Here is an 18,987-nt window from a genome sequence, read left to right on the forward strand (position 1 = left end):
ATCACCTCCTCTTGGAAGAGGTTCTGACGGTTGCGCAGGGAACGAAGTTTGGTCTGCTTCTCCTCATGCTCCAGTTCCTCCTCAGGAGGACGAAAGTAGAAAATGAGATCCTGAAGAGAGAGGATGACCCCCTCCAGAGGAAGTGACACAGCTACTGGTGACTTGTTCTTCCCACTCAGGGAGTCCAAACCCCTGGAAAAACACAAACATATTGGCAAAGAGTGTCTTTCACACATTCTTATTCCTATTTTTTACAGTTCAGATCAAACGGGACCACATAACAACACTGTGCATCACTACATCATGACACAAAGAGGAATCACCCACCACTATTGCCACCACTTTTAAAGATGTATTTACTTACTTGATGAACTGCCTGAAGAGGCCCACAGTGCTATAAATCATTCGAGCAGCCTGAGACTCCTCAGTCTGGGAACGGGACACAGTTAGGGCATCGTCCATATGACCCTCCTGGTGCAGAATGACCTGGGGATACAAAAAAACATAATTTTACTGGAGATGATATCCCTTAGTTCTGGTGGCTGGTCATGTAACAGCTATAATGTTAAGATTATCTTGTGCTTAAGATACTGGGAAAGCTATGCTCTATCTAACATAGCTCAAAAACCCAAATCTTGCTAATTATCATTAAGTACATTCTATTGATTATCATGTATGCCTTTTCAAAATCAAAAAAACACACATAGCTTCAGCCAAACAACCTGTAACAAGGTGGTTACTTTGGTAGCAATATTTTCAGCTCTTTTAGTTTTTATTATTGCATGATTAAACATGTGAGACTCAGAACATTACAATTGTAATACTATTATACACATCATCTGCACCAACTTCTACTGGTATATTAAGACAGTGTTTGTATTTGATCCACCAGGTAGAAACTAACCTTTCTCTTCATCATTCCCAGACGAGCAGCTTTGGCATCCAGGGCAGCATATGTGAGCCACAGGCCTGTGGACACATGCTGGACGAAGCACATGGACTCTCCATACTTTATCTCTGGAATGCCCATCCCTTCAACATCACGCTTCTGAGCCACATCCACCTTCTCCTGCTCAGGGGAATCCAGGAGGAAAAAAAGGGTGGGAGAAAATCACACAGGTCAATGAGAGAAGAAGTCATAGCACAATAACAGAAACCGAAGGCAAGAAAATGTTAATTCTGACCTTTGAAACACGGAAACAGAAAGCAGAAAATTTGGTGTTGGCCTTTTCTGGATCAACCACCAACAGACCCTTCTCTTCATCCAGACACAGGTACCGGCCTGTGGTGATGTGGCGAATACGGAACGACTGCCCCCACTTCATGTGGCTGCCGCTCCAGCTGCAGGCAGAAATCAGAAGAAAACAGATGATGAGCAAAAGCTGATTAAGCCCCTTAATTACTACTTATTATAATGATCAGCTCCTGGTGTTTGCAATTGTAATCATTTAGGCAATTATTTTACTGATTTATAGACAATGTGTACAAGTAACAAAACAGATACTTTGTTTACATGCAACTGGGACAAACAGATATCTATGACTGTCAAAAAACAATCACCTGATTCTGAGAGGCTCCAACCTCCACAGGGACCGAGCCTGACTGCATACAGCACCACCTTCATAGTGAGCCATCCTGTAACAGAGTCAGGGCTTAGACACAAACAGTGATGTTGAATCAGGTTAAGAGGGCGTTTTTTTGCTGCACAGACGATGCTCTGCTTCCTCTTACCTGCGCTTTTCCTCTCCTTCTTCTGGGGTAGCGATGGCGAGACACTCGTCCATGTGGCCATGGAACAGCCTGATGACATGACCTCCTGTCAGAAACCCTGAGAGGAGAAAAACACACCTCAGTATCTGTGAGTGCTTTATGTACAGTACATGGTAACTATAGGGCAAATGACTTCTGACGGCACCCAGTCTGCTCACAGTTGATATTTTAAAATACAACAATAAAACATGCAGATCATTCATCTATATCAATGTGTGTTTATATATTCATATATTTCCAGGGCTGCACAGCATTGGGGAAGAGGTGTAAAGCAGTGTTGTACCCTCAGCTAGTTCACATCCTGACATGATTGGGTTCATGTTCCACAATGTCTGCATGAAGGAGGCATCCACCATCAGATCTCCACTGGCGTAGGACAGGTGCTGAGGACGGAGGACAAGAGCAGGACGAAAAGATCAAGTTACATGTCTAAATCATGCATTGTGTAAAAGCAAAGTGTTTTGAGTAAAGAGAGTCTTACCAGGTATCTCTCAGAGGACACGCTGACAAGGATGAGGTCGTCACCCACCCTGACCTTTTCACCTTCCGACCTCTGCTTTGAGGCTGGATGAATGGTCCACCAACATGCCTCACCTGCAACAAGAACAACAAGTAACCATCATCACAACAATGTTTCTATTTCTCAAATAACAATGACAAAAAAGGACTGCAATAGTAGGTATGAGAATAGAGAAGGCCAATGCAAAAATTGCATAACAGGAAAAAACAAAACCTTCAACAATGGTACTAAGGGATAACAAGTTTCAGTAAACAGTCACCAGTGGAATCTTCTTGTAAGCCCACGTCAAAGGCCAGCTTGTCCGTGAGTGACCGTGATGTAGTCAAACAGCTCAGGTACTGAGGGAAAAAGTTTTAGAATCAGGACAGAGATTTTTAAAAGTGCAGATACAAATTTGGATGTAAATTAAAGTAAAGAAACTTGAATTAGACCATCCTTTGTTCAAATAGCTTATTCTTTTCCTTGAACCATAATGTGGATGCAGTCTTACCATGCCTGAGTGGCTGTGTCTCAGAAGGATGGCATGACCGTACAGTAAGGTACGATGACCTCCACCTTGGGACGACTGGAGGAAGAGAAGATATAACAGAACAGCTTAACAAAACTTCAATTATACCTTGATCAGACCAGAAGGAAATGGAGATATTTTAGGTTTGGAGGTCACAGGTAATTTGTAATTTGATATTGTATAGCACTGTATGCTGGATATACATTTGCTGTATGATATTTATATTAACAGTACAGTACATTTGATTTGTAAGCATAGGGTGTCCGTGTCCAGGTATATCCTTTGGGAACCAATAAAACTCTTTTTGTTAAATTGTAAAAGAAGAGATACAGAGAAAAATAAGGATGGGACGGATGTGATGGATGGTGGCTGTGAACAAGGGTGGCAAGTTGAGTGATTGCTGAAAGTTTATCACTGTATTTTTAAGGAGAAAAAAAAACAACAACCCTGAGAAGAATACTTAAGTAAGTCATCTGTAGACAAAAAACATTCATTTGTGGACAGTGCCGCATCACTGATAAATGATTTTATCCAAAAACAAAAAACGTACAGAAAAGGTCTGGGTTAATCTTTATACGTACATATACAAGCTAAAAAACAAGAACCACATCAGCAATAAAGCAGCATAAAGAAAGTGCTGTAGCTAAGACTTAACTATACATCATAATTCTCAGACAAGGTATCACAATGACGTCACTAACAAAGTTCGATACAGTGCAAAAAAAATAAAATGCTGAGATTGTATCTTACACAACGGCAAACATAACATTAATCCATCCTACCTTTTCTCAACATCCAGCAAGGATGCAACAAGAAAACACAATTACTGCAACAGTTATAGAAAGATTAGCCAGGTTGAGCCAGCAGAAAGATAATGTCAAGCCTGTATGTAGGGTTAAGCACCTTTAATCCACTAGGATGATTCAGGGGCAGGTGAGTCGAGTGGTAGCACCATTATCGCTGATCGGCATTAGCACTAGGCTTTGTTACGACAGGTGGTGAGAGTGTGTGTGTGTGTGTGTGTTTTAGGGGGAGATAGGCCTGTCCAGAGCTCTGGGGGTGTCTGGTTTCCTCATCCACAAAGACGGGTGGAACCCTCCACTGGGCAGCGTGCCATGCCATTCTCATCCTCCAGCTAACCATCAGAAAAGGCCTCGCTCATCTACATCCTTCAAGTCCTGCGTGGTCAAGAGCCGCCCAAACGAGCCAAGATGATGCAACTAATGAGATTCTGCAAATAGAGAGTTTTTCCTAATGCAGAAGATTCACTAGCTACAGTGAACCAAGGTGTCTCTCATCTGTTTTTCACTGTAGCTGAAAGATTGGGTTGTCGTGTTCTTTTTCTTAGTCTCTACTATTGTACGTGCGAGTCATTCAGATGGCACAAATGGAAGATTTATGGGAGTCAAAACACTTGTTGTTTCATCTAGGTTTGACAACAAGGTACTACATTTTATTGTCTTTTAAAACATACTATACATTGATACACCCACTTTTCCTCTACTTTTTTTCAGTTTCTGATATCTAACAAATCTCAAAATGACTGTTGACAACCCAAGAGGATGGGCATCAACATTTTGCTTTAATCTAAAGTCGTAACATCATAAAAGCAAGAGCGTTTTCTCAGAAATGTCAGTTACACTAAAAACACAAAACATCTTTTGACTGTCTCATGTTCTGGATGGTTGAGAGTGCCGTAAGTTCATAATTTGATATTATTTTAATGACTTCTCATTATATGACTGTTATAAAACTTATTGTGTCAGAGGGACTTATATCAAACCTGGATTACTAAAAATATCATGACTGACATGACCTATGTTTTTTCAAGTTAACCACTGGAAAACAAAATATACTACCAAACATTTCGGCATTTTAGCTACGTGGCACTATTATACATAAAGTTGATTTTAAAGTCTTTAAGGTAAGCCGAGTTGGACGAGACTTAGAAGTCATAAAACTCATTCTGTATAAAAACGGGCAACAGGAATTTGTTTGACGTTGACAAGGACTAACAAAGAGCAATGTGCTGAAACAAAAGGAACAACATTAAGCAGGTTAAGGTCATATTGATGATAATGGTATATCAATGAATGGTGAAGCTGCATAAAAAAGCAAATGAATGATGCATTGTGACACCTTGCTAGATTTACCTGCTATTGTAAAAATGAGTTGGAACAAATGCAGTTGTCTTATCACAAAAAAATACAGATGTGCACTAAATACTGTTTGCCACAGCTTAAATAAAACTTACTTATTCACCAGTAACTATGCATTTTTCAGAAGACAAGGAACAACTCAGCAAAAAAAAGGGATAATTTAAAGACATACTGATAAGTGCCTGTAGCTGGAAAATAATGAAAGGTGTACAAAGTGATCACCACCTTAGAGGTGAGGGTTCAACAGATATGCAATGTGTGAATGACACAGCTCTATTTCAGTCAATAGGACATCCAGTGGGCAACAGGACAAGAACGAAGACAGCTGCCAGGTTGGTTTGGACACACGTTACAGGAAAAGAGACATGTTAACAGACATACCCATTTATCCAAATCGACTGCCTGCTTGGCAGAGAGCAAGAAGGGAAGGGGAGGGCATGTCAGATAACAGGTAAATAAAATCATACTAAAATAAAAGCAAAGAATAATTCCTTCTATGGCGCTCACAAAGACTGAGGGATCACAATGTATAATATGCTTTATGGTGAGCTTCATCACCAAACAGGATTATTACAGTTATGTTTAAACGCCCAATCTGCAATCTTAATATAACCAAAAGAGACCCAATAAAATAAACAGAAGAAGAGAAAAGACTAGAATCCAAAATCAAACCTAGTATAATAAAATATGAAACATAAAAACAAATTGCAGATTGCGTCCTGTGAGAGGGACTGGAGGCAGGTGCAGCAGAATGCATGATAAACAGAATAGGTACATTTTTTACCTGTCAGAAAAGATGGAGAAAATACCTCTACTATTTGTCATTCACAAGTCATTTTCTCTACAGCACCTACTCCATCTCTGACAAGCCTGCTCCATCACAGTCTCCATCCCATTTCCAAAAATTCCTCTATTACTCATTTCTTTATTTTCTGTTTTTGAGACTTACGTCGGACATATCCACCGTGTTGGCCAACATCTCCTGCAGAGCGCGGACCGACAGGGACTGCTCCAGAATGAAGTTACATATGGCCAGGTCTGGGGGTATACTCTGCAAATATATAAACAACACACAGGTAAAATACAGTTGATTAAAACAAGGTTTCGTACATACAGCACAGGACAAAAAGATTGAAGAACTTATCAGGAGCTTACCTGAGCATTGGATGTGGTTTCCAGGAAGCAGAGACGGTTCCCAAACCCCTCGCAGGACAGACATAGCTTAATCTGCTCCTTCAGGACAGAGGCAGTGCACTGCAGAACGACCTGGTCATCCTGCACCCAAAACACAATCAAACATTCATTCACTCTTCTTTCATGTTGGCACACATTAACTTAACTCTGCCACAACACATTTTGGCATTCAATCACACGCCTGTTCCCCTTAGATCTGATTTTTGCTGCTGGTTGTTCTTTCTATGCCTGCTTTTAAATATTTTATCCAACTGTGTTGTGTGTTTGTTGTCTGTTGTTTACTGACCTTTACTGACCTTTTCTTGACTAAAGTGACATACCTCATAAGGAGAGCTGAAGAGGAAAACTTGCCTACAGCACATAAAAACAGAATAAAACAATATAATACAATAATTGCAAATGTTGTGTTAATGTGCAACTGGAAGACTATCAAAATGTATGCAGAGTGTTATGTTAAGTTAACTTAAATGATAGAAATTTTTTGTTAAACTCAGTATCATCTAGATGTAGTTATTATGATATGTCTGAAACCATTTTATTTCCACATTGTGTAGATATCAATTACCAAACTCTCGCTTTACATATGAAATCCATCACAGTCTACACTAAAGGGACAGTTGCAAACATTTTCTCTCAGTAGTGGCCGGCACAATAGATACCCACAACCTAATACACAAGCAGAATGCTAACAGACAGTAATTTGTTGCTCCTCGTCGCTGCTTGGACCCTCCGGAGTGTGGTGTAAATACAGCGATAAACACCCCTCCCCTGTGAAACCCACACCTGACACTGACACATTCTCAGCTGCTCCTTCTACTCAGTCATTATGCAAGTGGATCTATCACTTAACCTGAGTAAAATCCCTCTCCACACTTCTAGAAAGATTTTTCTGACTTTTCTCCCCTCTCGTCTAAAAAACACTGAATTACACTGTCTTCTCTCTCTCGACCTGCTCGCTGTCTTGCCCTGGTGATTCAGCACCGCCGATGTTTCTTGACTTAGCGTTTAGGAGAATAGGCGTGCTCTTTAAAGCGAGGTCGAGGGTGGAATGTTTGCATGTCTATGTCTGTGGCACACTGCAGGAAAAGGGAAAGTGATGCAGATCAGTGACCTCATAACATCTACTCCTCTCTTAAACCCAGGGGCCTCTAGTGTTTCGTTGGCTGAAGTGTGCCCCCTCTTCCTTTGGCTAGGCTATCATCTGTCTCCTCTCAGCCTTGAAATGTCTCCTCTGTCCTGTCCTCGCGTTCCCTGCTTTGCGCTCTGGAAAGTGGAGCACTGTGCCCTCTCTCCTTCACTGCAGACATCAGCAACACCACTTCACGGCAAGTGTTACTAAACCCGTCGATGGACTACACAAAAATGACTTTTTCACAGAATTTGCAGAAAGACTGTGCAAAAGAGAGATCAAGTTCTCAATGATGTTAAAGGGGTGCACTATCTTTCCCACCTACAGCTACTGCACAGTACCACTTATACAACTTCAAAGCTTTTAAGACCAGTAGCTTTATACACTACAGTGACATGGATCCTTGTTTATCAGGGCTAAAGCCACAACTGTTCTGAGGCATCACTGCAGCGAAGTTGTAAGGTGACAGGAAAAGCTCAGCTGAAGTGGGCAGAGCAGAAAGGGTAAATTGGGCTAAAGTGGCCATGTTTTGAGGACAGTGCATACAGACTGCAGTCCCCCGATTAAGGAGATAGGGCTGAGCCTGTGAGCGTCTAAAAGCAGACTGAAGTAACCGAGTGACTCATTGCTCCGAGACAAGCTGTGCGATCAGATGACAACCGTAGGCGATATATGCACCGACGTTATACAGCAGTCCATCTATTTCCACAGCCACAGTCTCACACGACAGACTTCCTCTGCTTGAATCACTCCACCTCTGTAAGCAACAAAAAAAGGCCAAGAGACCGACTATGAGAGAACTCAAGGGTTCTGGCACCGCATGGGCACTGAGCCTGGAGAAAATATTCTATCTCAATGTCAATCATTTTGTAAACATTTTCAAAGTGCTTTAAAAATAAGGTCTGACCATGTTTAGCAATATTATGTAAAGATGATATCTGGGTTTTGATGAACTGCAGAACCAGCTGAAAATCCTCATTGAAAGCAACCATGTGAAACTATGAATATTATAGAATCAGATATTTCATGGGCTTGAGGACATCACATGTACCAAACTATAATGGTGAGCAGGATGACAGAATTTAGTCTAAAATGCACTGTTAAGCTTGACAAAATTGCAGACTTCTCTGGGTTTGAACACTGTTGGAAACATTTAAGATCATGTTAGTGTGACATTTAAATGCAGCAATGTCACAGATAACATATTTAACCAGTCAAATATGCCTGACAAAAATGACTGGTTACCTGCAAACTTGTGGTTGGATCAGACAAACACAAAAGCCTTGGCCAGTATTTGACCTGTAATTCCAACCTGAATGTTAGGGCACTCAGACAACGCTCAGACAACAGTACTCTGTAAAGTGCATGAGCAAATGCAGAGCTGTGCCCTTCCAAAAGTCACACTGTGTGAATCACTTCCAATGAGACCACGTGAAAAGCTGACTTGGAGACCACACAACCTGTTAACTCACCCTTATATTAATAGAGGCAGCTTTGAGGATTTAAAGGATGTGCACATGACACTTTATTGTAAGCCAACAACAACAACTGATTATTTGTTTATCTCACATGACCGGATCTGATGGAGCCAAGACAGGTAAACAGAGTGAAAGTTACACACCTGACCAACTGAATTTACACAAGGCCAGCAGGCAAAGAAGTGTACGCCGTTGATGCACCATTAACATAGATGGTGTAGGGTTACAGCTAAACCATGTTTGGACTTGGCGGCTGAAACATCTAGGCTATGTGGATGTTCGGGGTCAAAGGGAGATGTAGAGACAATTGGATGTAAACTGGCTGACAGTTACACAAACAAACACACCAGTGTGCTCAAATAGAGGTGTGTAATGCAGGGGAGATTTACAGCCAGGGGCACAGATAGAGCCTGAAAGCAGACACCTTTGTATATTCTCTAGGGCCGTCTGATCGTGAACTTGCAGACAGAGGGTAGCCAGGGTTCCCCAGACAAGCAGGCACGCTGCCCACCCTAAACAGGAAGCAAACAAGCAAACAGATGCAAAATGTTGACAGATATCCTCCCCCACCAATCTTCTTATGCTCTACTCGAGTGTAGGGTAGGGCAGGACGGGAACCGAGGGGTAATTCCTCATCTGTGAGCAAAGCTAATACACTTCTCGTTGTTTGACAGAGAGAGTGTTAGATTGTTCAGTTATGCGATCATGTAGTGACGCTTCTGTTTATGGTGGATATCCTGATATTCAGAGAAGAGGGCGAGGCCACAGAAATGTTGGGACATTTTTACACAGTCTGAATTGATGCAATAATGAAGAATGAACACAACCATCCAGCTGTGCTGATACATTTTTAACTGTAATTGGGAGGTTTGTCTTCTCTAGGAGCAGGTAAGCAGCTGATTCAGGATTTGTTCAAAAAAGTGTGAAAATGGAATGAGTGGCTTTAGTCACTGTATTACCTCCACTGGTTGTTGTTGGAGTGCCCAAAAAGCTCATTTCCTGGCTCGACTTTCAACTGCATGTCACAATAAACAACATTTTTCTTTATACATCAACAGTTGTAAGCCTTTCTTTTTACCCCCATAAGAAAACACGACAAAACACAAACCAACTTGTAATCATGAAGTTTTGGTAGTTTTTTTGTTTTTTTATTCCAGCTTGTGCATCTTCTAATTACTAAATGCAAAACATTTATGTATTTTCTAATATCTTAATAGATGTGAATCTTTATTTCAGTTGATGATAGATTTCTGATTATTTACGTATTTACCTATTTTCTAATATTTTAATACATGTCAATCTTTATTTCAGTTGATGACTGATTTCTGATTATTTTCATTTCAATATTCGCTCCCTGTTTCAGTTCACTGTTTACTTTCACGCCACAGTCTCAAAATTCTGAATTGATGAAGTGCCACATCCGCTCCACTGAAAAACCTGCCAAGTCATCAAATCACTCATCAGATGAAAAATATAACCATTCTTTCTTTGCAGTCTTGATTTCTGCCCAATGCTCTCATCAAAGTGTGCTGATGCAGGCCACCTCAGGCCATTGATTATGTTTCTGCAGACATAAAAAGAGTGAGGGACAGCACATTGCACAGTATGTGGGTGGCAGAGAGAAACAGTTCAATAAGGCGGACAGGGGAGTGGTGATGGGGTTTCCCTTTGAAAACTAGAGGAGGCCGAGCTGATGCACTATCGGGATTCTTCATCACAGACTGCAGTCTGAAGGGCCTTGTGGCATTCTCATTCTCCTAAATCATGCATTTTCACTTATGCTTTCTCCACTACTTATAAAATATCTCTAGGAATAAATCTCCCAAACAACCTTCCTCTGTTCTCTCTGACTGCATTTTGCATCTCTCTTTCAGTTTTTTCTGTCTTGTCTTATAATTCTGTTCAGGGGCTTTTCAATTAAGTGATTATTTTCAGAATCAGTGCCTAAAGTATTTCATAAGACCATTTTCATTGTCCTGATAAAACATCCACCCGTTCACCATCCACACTGTCTCATAAAGACTAAAATTAAATTAGATTAGATCTGATTGACTTGAAATATACACTTCTGCCGATCTGATAGGTCCATGAGATTACACTTTAATCAAGCACAAGTACATGAACTGTTGACTAAGTAGTTTTCTTGTTTTGCCCAGAGAATGTGTACATTTTGAAAAGCTTTGGTATGTCTGCATTTGAAGCATCACAGTAAGAGAAGGCATAACAATATGTACAGGAGGGACTTCGCTCTCTCTGCAATTAGTTGAAAGCAAAAAGAAAATATGTATATATATTCTGAAATCTCCACTCACATTCGCCGTAAATGATGTTGGAAAATATCAGTAAAAGGAATATGAGCAAAAATCCAATATCATGCATCCCTAATTGAGGGTTATGAGTCCGTGCCGAGGATATGAAATGAGTCAAGTGTAAATATAACATCTGCCTGAGAGAGTTTAGGTTAGATACAGCACACACAAAGCCACCACACCATCTCTCTTACATATCACCTCTAAAATAGCCAGAGCATCTCCTTAAATCACCACCAAGTCTAAACCCACTGTGACGTCACTGATTGGTTTGTGGACTACCATTTGAAGCCTTGCGTTTGGCATTATGGCTGCCACCATCTTGGTTTTTTGGAGCAATGAGTGACCATTTGGATGAGAAGATGGAGCTAACGAGGATATCCTGATTGGATCTGACTGAGAACCAGTCTTTACCATCTATTCCACTCTAAATGGGACCATAATTTACTACTTGAACATCGTGCTGCATTGAAGATTTGAAACTAGCAAGACTATAAATCCATTAGGAAACAGTTTAACTGAGGTAATAAATCAAGTGAAAAGTAGAATCATTTTGTTATCAGCTTAAGTACAATCAGACATCTTTCTGAACAGGTGGAGTCCCGCTGCCTGTTGGCCATTATGAAGAAGGCAGGTTTAAGGCTTCACCTTTCAGATCAGCAAACTTCACTCCCTTACATAAATGCTCACTACAGTGTCAGGGTTTTTGTAGCTGCAACATTAGAGGAAGAAGTCCCTGCAGACTGTCTGACAGCAGGACAATAAACAACAAACCAACGATTACTAATCCAATATATGAACAACGAACGCAATAACAACTTATATATAATGAGAAAATGTTTCACACTGCTGCAGTGATGCAGGGAGTCATTACATTCCAGTGACGATTCTGTGTATGTGGGTCTCTGCTCTGAGTTATATGTCTAATGTACTCTGGATGACTGAGTTGTGCAGATAAGTTATGAAGTACAAATGTTATAGGTGGCTTGAGACAGAAGAGTTATCGTGCTGCACTGAGTCATAGCTGATAAATCTCTCACTGCACACAGAAGAGTGTCGAGAACATTTAAAGCGTTATCTGTAGCCTTTGTCCTGATCATTTCACAGTCTTCTTACCCATACTTTCTCTCTTTACTCTTATTATTTCATTGCCATCCTCTTTTCTGTCCCTCTTTCCATTACCTCTACCACTCCGCTGTGGGCCTTTCCCCTCCACTCCTCTCCTATTTTAAGTGGCTGCACCTGTCACTATCACATTCCCTCCTTCTGCTGACCAGCAGATACTTAGAGGTCTCACTTGGAGATACTTAGAAGTCTCACTTGGATAAAGAGTAAGACTCTCTTGCTCACAGGGACGGCAGTGAAGCAGAGGAAAACTAGCAGATATCTTCTGATTCTGATGAGGAAAAATTAACTAATCACTACCTAAAAAATGTTTAAAAAAGAGATTGCAGTTTCCATAAATAGGAAAATGTAATTACTTGTATTTTTGCCATTTAAAGTACATTAATGCTTACTGGTTTGTAAATCTGAATGTGGATTACAACTTTCACAATGACCACAGAGCAAAATATTCATACACACTTCTGATAAAATTGTAAAACAGTAAAATTGTTAAGAGGGATGCAGGTTGATGAGAAAAATATCTACTAAATGGCATATAGTCCCATATTTTATGAGTTTCACCAAAAAATGAGCTACTGGGTACTTAAGGCTTCAACAGTGATAATTCATAAATCAGATTCTAAGAGATACCAATGTTTAATTTCATTGACACATTTTGTTTTGACAGCCAACGCCAACTTAACTCCCTTCCAGCTCAGTTAAGCTGCAACAAACTAGAGGACATCCAACATTAAACAGCCCCTGCCCTTTGAAAGACGATCAGTCTGGCAGACAGCAGCGATTCGAGGGAAAACACTGTTATAAATAAACTATTTTAGCTGGCCTTAATCCAGAATCCATACAAAAAAAGTCTATTTGCCTTAAAAGTAAGCAATGTATTCTCCTGTTTTTAAAGCTGATGCGTAGTGAGTTAAGGTGCAGAGAGAGATTTACTGTGCAAGACAAGCAACATCCCAGAGTCTAAAACTATTCAGCGATTTACATTCTTGCCTGTGAAAAGTTAAAATGAAGAGTTTGAACGAAACAAACACCCTTGAGCCTCGCTTGAAGTACACAAAACACACACAGTCCATCTTCTTAGCTTCATCTCAACTTTTGCTCAAAGTTATTATTTCATAACACCAGGTTCCTACAGCTCCAGAAAAAAACATTGTCCAATTTCTCAAGGTAATTTAGGCAGCCGAATTCAAACGCCTCGAGCCAAACGACCACACTGTGAATCCAAAATAGTCTCCAACACCTTCCTCTCTGACAAAACTCCCCCTGCACACATATTATGGAAGATATGGCATCTTGGAACAAAGTACTGAGAGTGAGAAATTATCAAGTAAACACTGGGTGTCTCGCCACAAAACACTTCTCAAGGGCTCTGAAGGATCACATCTTTTGTTCTTACATGTTTTAGACTATTCACTTCATCACACCTACATCATTAAATGTGGTAAATTAACAATTTTGGAGTCACCGACAATCGACTTATTCAGTAGTTTAGGCATGATGATGTGTTGCTGAAAATGTAAAGCCGTAGTACAAAAATCATCAGATACAGTATGTGTAATTTAGATACCCTTATACTAAAGGACGAGTATATACTTACAAGTGGTATGTTTTTATTTGTGTGTAGTTAAAAATCTGACCTGACTTCTTTTTATTTTACTGTAAAAAATAGTATTGTATCTGTCCGACCTGACTTTGAAGTCTTTGAACTATAAGTAATGGTTATTCTTCACACACACATGCACACACACGCACACACTCGCACACACACCAGTTTGCATAACAGTTGTGTCACTTTGTTAAACTGCTTCTACAGGATCCCTCCCTCCCTCTGTTTCTGTCTCGTGCCTAAGAAAGCAGACGACACCACCTGTTTGTTGTGTAAACTGCTGCAGACTAACAGGTGCTGTATATGTGTGTGTGTGTGTGTGTGTGTGTGTGTGTGTGTGTGTGTGTGTGTGGCTGTGTGTGCATGTGTTGTCCCGCTGTGGACGTGTTCATCTCCCAGGCTCAGCACTTCTAAAGCCTAATGCTTCACTGACATCCTCCCTAACCTCCATCACCCCTGTCCTGTCATTTGCCGTCTGAAAGTCTGCTGCTACTGTAGTTCACTGATGTAAGGAGTGTGTGTGTGTGTGTGTGTGTGTGTGTGTGTGTGTGTGTGTGTGTGTGTGTGTGTGTGTGTGTGTGTGTGTGTGTGTGTGTTTGTAAAAGGAACAGAAACAGAAACAGGAGGTAAAAATGACAGCTGTGAAAAATGGGGAGAGACTCTGTGTCCCCTTACAAATAAACAGCAGCAGAAACAAGCAAAACAAAATAAACTGTAGGTCACACTGCAGTTTTGAGTTTCCCTGGCCAGTGTCATATAAGCTGCAGCAATTTAGATATGATAGTATAACTCTCCATCTGAGAAAGAGAAATGACATTTTAAGGCAAAAGAAAGACAGAGTTTTGCAGAATTCAATCGGGATACCCTGTAGAAGCAGTGAAATGTTTTTACAACCTGCATTTGGAAGATGTTGTCCCCTGTTGTTGCCCTTTGATGATGGAGGTGCTCTGTTAATGTGTCTTGACTGTGATATGTAAGTATTTTCTATTCTGGAATGGCAAAAAGTTCTTGAAACCCCTAAAATCTTCAAATTTGCCACAAGTCAGCCAACAATCACCATCACCCAGTGAGCACTGGACTGTTTGCAGGTCAAAATGCGTTGTGAAATCCACATTCCAACTGGGATAAATGTAACTGAAAATGGAAGGTCATCTACATGTTGTGACATTCTGACCAATAAATCACTAAATCAGAGCTTCAGTAAGAACAAACAGGTCTGACAAAGCTACTATGGCGCCTGCAGACCTGCATTTTCTCACAAATGCCACAATTGACTGTCACAACAATGAACAAGATCTCTGTTCACTTGACTCGCACAGACACACACACCCACTATCTACACACACACACACACACACACACACACACACACACACACACACACATCAGATCACCCAAAGGATGCTGGCAAATAGGACACTGACTCCTCTGGTTGCTCCCTCCAGAGTGTGTGACTTATAGTGGCACACTATAAAAAGAAACTGCTGTTATAGACTGGAGCTTGAATACCCCTTCAAACTCACTTTGCCTGTGTGATTCAAACCGCAAACGTGGCATCATGAAACAGTGACGCAGCTTTTATCGTCACCAGCAGAGAAACGGCGCCTTTGTATGAAGTCTGGGTCACCTGATGTCGACTCTTGTGTGTTTATAGACATTTCAGCAGTCTGTTGTAATAGGCTTTTTTTGAAAGAGAAGGGAAAAGTCTGCCTGTAATTGCGAACTAAGCTGATCTCTTGACAGCCATTGTGGGGGCTGAAGTGCTTCCAAGGTGTTATTTTAAGAAGGGAGGGTAACACTAGATACCTGTAATCTAATTTGTGTTTGTGTGGGGGAAAATGACCTGCCACTGTACAGAGGGTGGCACACATAAACCACAAGCAAGTGTAGACTGTACAACTATTGGAGTATGAGTCATAGCCTGGGCCATTTTAGAATAATACAATAAAACTGTGAATAGAATAGAGCAGCACTGTGAGTAATCTGTGTGTGTGGCCTTTTGTGATGTGTAAATGATCACAAGAGATGTGTTGAAGAGGACCGGGAATATTTTCCCTGTGATCCCTGTCTCACATTGAGAAGGATTCAGTATTTAAAGGCTCTAATCTCCTTTTTTTTTTCTCCTTCTCTTACTATCAAACAAAAACCCCAAGGGATGGCAACACTGCATCGCATCACTCTCAAACTCACACCTCCACAGCGTTTCTTCTTATTTAGAGGAGTCCCAGCAGGGGCGAAAAACAAGAAGAACAACAGAGAAAGGGATAAAAATGACAGTATGATACTGCTAATGTTTTTTTCAGCTCCTTCCTCAAATAGACAACAATGGGTTTCTCAAGCTGCAGGAACACCTACATGTTCACAGTTACCCTGACAGGGAAGGGCAACACGTATAATCTACTGTAGAGTTTGTGAGTTTGCTCCAACATCATACTCACGATCCTGGTGATGGACTGTGCAAAATTTCAACTGAATATAGAACGTGCCTTACTATCTCAGCTCATGTTTGTGACAATTTAACCCTGCACAACCCTGAGAACACATTACAGAGAGCAGCTGGCCATTAAGTTGTGATTGAAGTTATGATTACCGCAGAATAATGGATTTTTCGGTGTAACAGCAACATAAATTTAAGCTAATCTGACCTAAAAACACTCAAGAGGGCACTTCTGAGGAGCCATCCTGAGGGAAGTTCTGTAAGGCAAATTTATTCTATCAGCAGTTTCCACATGGCGACCCATAAATTAACCCTTCCCTCTTGGTCTTATCTCATGCAGGGGCCACTTTTCAAGCTCTGAAAAGCTTTCGTTTTCCCTGAATTTAAGTTTAGTAAGCTTAAACCGAGCACACAGTCCATATAACGTCTAACTCCATATTGCTTGTCACAGTAAAAGGAGCATATGTTGTGTGACATGTTTAGTTTGGTAAAAAGACACCATTCTTCCTCATCTACCAGGGATTTTACTGTGTAAGACCTGCAGTAAGCAGCAGCTATCAATACACAGTCATTTGTTCCAAAATGTGCTTAGCTGTGGGAAAATAAAGGACTAACTATTTTGATACTCAATTAATCATTTGCTGCTTTTCTTTGTCCTTTATGATAGTAAATTCAAAGTCTTGGGGTTTCGGAGTGTTGGTTTTGTCAAAAGAAGGAGAAGAAGACTTTTGAGAAATTGTGATGGGCAGTTTTCAAATGTTTTTTGACATTTTAAAGACCAAACGATCAAGTGTTTGATTGTGAAAATTAAACGGCCAATTAATCAGTAATGAAAATAATTATCAGTTGCAGTCCTACTATATAGATTCCCCATCACGGATCTCTGCTAACCTGTCTTACTCTAGTAGAAACCATGATAACTGAAATTAGCTTGCAAGCTATAGTTATCAATGAACAGTAAATGTGCAAACGTGCTCAGCTTTGAGCTCACAGTGGCTGTATTTTGGGAAGATTTAATGGCATTTATTTCAAATTCTTGTTAAGATAATGTGACAGCTTCTAGACGAACATCTCAAGGGGCTGAGCTTAACCTCTGCTGAAAAGTGAGTCTTGACACACAAGATGTAAGCTGCCATGATTTACGGTTATGTAATGGTAAAAAGATTATATCAGCAAACCTTTAACCACAGTCTGCTGCCCCTGCTGGTCCAGGTGAGGTAAGAACTCCTCTGTGCCCACACACCACTCTCATCACACCTCCCACCTCCAATATAACTCAGGGAAAAACCCCAGCAGAGAGAAACAGCTGACTCACACGATGCCTCCCATCACTGGCCTCTAATTAAAAGCCTGATAACACAGACCATTTGGTGGATGCTTTAATCCAAAGGTCCTCACAGCACCACAAGCACTTACATTTTTAGCCCTGTATCCCCGAGGGGGATCGAACCCCTGACCCTGACAGTGTCAAAGATAAACCCATTGAAGCACACAAGACATTAATAATTCAGATAGTGCTGTATTGTTTTTTCCTTTTGAAGTGTCTAATAGCGTCTTCATAACTGAGCTTCTGAGCCAAAGGACAAACCCAATGAAGGCATTCAAACTGTTTAGCCTGTGTGTCTCACAATTAATTTGCCAATTTGCCACAAAAGATGCTGTTTATAGTTTTGCAATAGAGGGAACAGCTGCGCGACTCTGTAATGCCATCATCTTGTAGGTATTGTCGGCTGACTCCACAAGCTTGACAGGAATCCTGTCCGTAAATATAATCTACTTGTTGTCTTTCTGCATGCCGCTATCTGGGCTCTTTTCTACCTGAACTATTATTTCACACCAAATAAGATTAAAGTGACAGTGGGGTAAATATCATAGTAACTGTAGCTGTTAAGTAGAGCTCCACTTTAACAGAATCATCGATAAATTAAAGCAACAACATCAATAAAATCAAGGCAAACTGTCGTTAAAAACCAACACAACAGTTTCTGATTCTTCTGATATATTTAATTACTGTATGTCTGATGTAACAAATAGAACTCAGTTCATTGTTTTGAACATGATTTTGCAGTCCATGAATAAAATCCTTTCAATAAACTGATACTGAATTCATATCGTTATCTGAAACATATTATTTCGACATTCACCTCAACATATTGTCCAGCTCTAAATGGAAACACTCGATCTTGTAGGAACCTTCCCTACAATCATTTAGGTTATTACTGAAAATAATGATTCATTTTCCTGATTAATCTTTCTCAATTCGGTCTCCACAACCTAAAGATATTCAGTTTCCTGTCATAAAGGAGTAATGAAACCAGAAGACTAGGGAGCAAATAACAACAATTTCCATGATCAAATAATTGGTCAATCATTTACTCGATTAATCAATTAGTTATTTGGGTCATAAAAAGGCTGGAAACTAGCGAAAAATGTTCATTAGTTTTTTTTCCCGAAGCTGAAGGTGATGTGTCGTCTTGTTTTGTCCACAACCCAAAGATATTCAGTTTACTGTCTTAGCAGAGTAAACCAACCAGCAAATATTTACATTTACGAAGCTGAAATCAAAGAATCTTGTTCCCAAACCATCAATTATCAAAACAGCTGGAAATTAATTTAATACCACTAAATGATTAATCATTGCAACTCTAGAATACTGGTACCTGTTATCGAGGGTTTCCTGACAGTTTTCATCCTGAATATTGTTTTGTATGGGGAACAAGTATTCATGCTTCACTGCATTTATGACCTATAA

The 18,987-nt window shown here is 40.4% G+C and overlaps 1 protein-coding gene across 7 annotated transcripts in view; it reads right to left on the reverse strand.

Annotated features, from left to right (window-relative positions):
* The window catches only part of ryr1b (ryanodine receptor 1b (skeletal)), a 66,978-nt gene that overhangs the window by 44,216 nt on the left and 3,775 nt on the right, over positions 1 to 18,987 (reverse strand). For 5 of the 7 annotated variants that reach the window (XM_037125133.1, XM_037125102.1, XM_037125139.1 and 2 more), the window contains 13 exons: positions 6,113 to 6,232; positions 5,907 to 6,008; positions 5,339 to 5,359; positions 2,781 to 2,855; positions 2,550 to 2,628; positions 2,252 to 2,364; positions 2,054 to 2,153; positions 1,732 to 1,828; positions 1,561 to 1,635; positions 1,185 to 1,341; positions 905 to 1,069; positions 365 to 486; positions 6 to 192 (listed from right to left, as the gene is read on the reverse strand). In XM_037125133.1, coding sequence (XP_036981028.1) covers positions 6 to 192; positions 365 to 486; positions 905 to 1,069; positions 1,185 to 1,341; positions 1,561 to 1,635; positions 1,732 to 1,828; positions 2,054 to 2,153; positions 2,252 to 2,364; positions 2,550 to 2,628; positions 2,781 to 2,855; positions 5,339 to 5,359; positions 5,907 to 6,008; positions 6,113 to 6,232 — 1,413 coding nt within the window. The remainder of the gene's footprint in view (positions 1 to 5; positions 193 to 364; positions 487 to 904; positions 1,070 to 1,184; positions 1,342 to 1,560; positions 1,636 to 1,731; positions 1,829 to 2,053; positions 2,154 to 2,251; positions 2,365 to 2,549; positions 2,629 to 2,780; positions 2,856 to 5,338; positions 5,360 to 5,906; positions 6,009 to 6,112; positions 6,233 to 18,987) is intronic. The other 2 variants (XM_037125144.1, XM_037125125.1) reach the window with 1 other exon arrangement.

This window comes from Acanthopagrus latus, chromosome 2 (assembly GCF_904848185.1).
Source record: "Acanthopagrus latus isolate v.2019 chromosome 2, fAcaLat1.1, whole genome shotgun sequence".
Classification (NCBI taxonomy): domain Eukaryota; kingdom Metazoa; phylum Chordata; class Actinopteri; order Spariformes; family Sparidae; genus Acanthopagrus; species Acanthopagrus latus.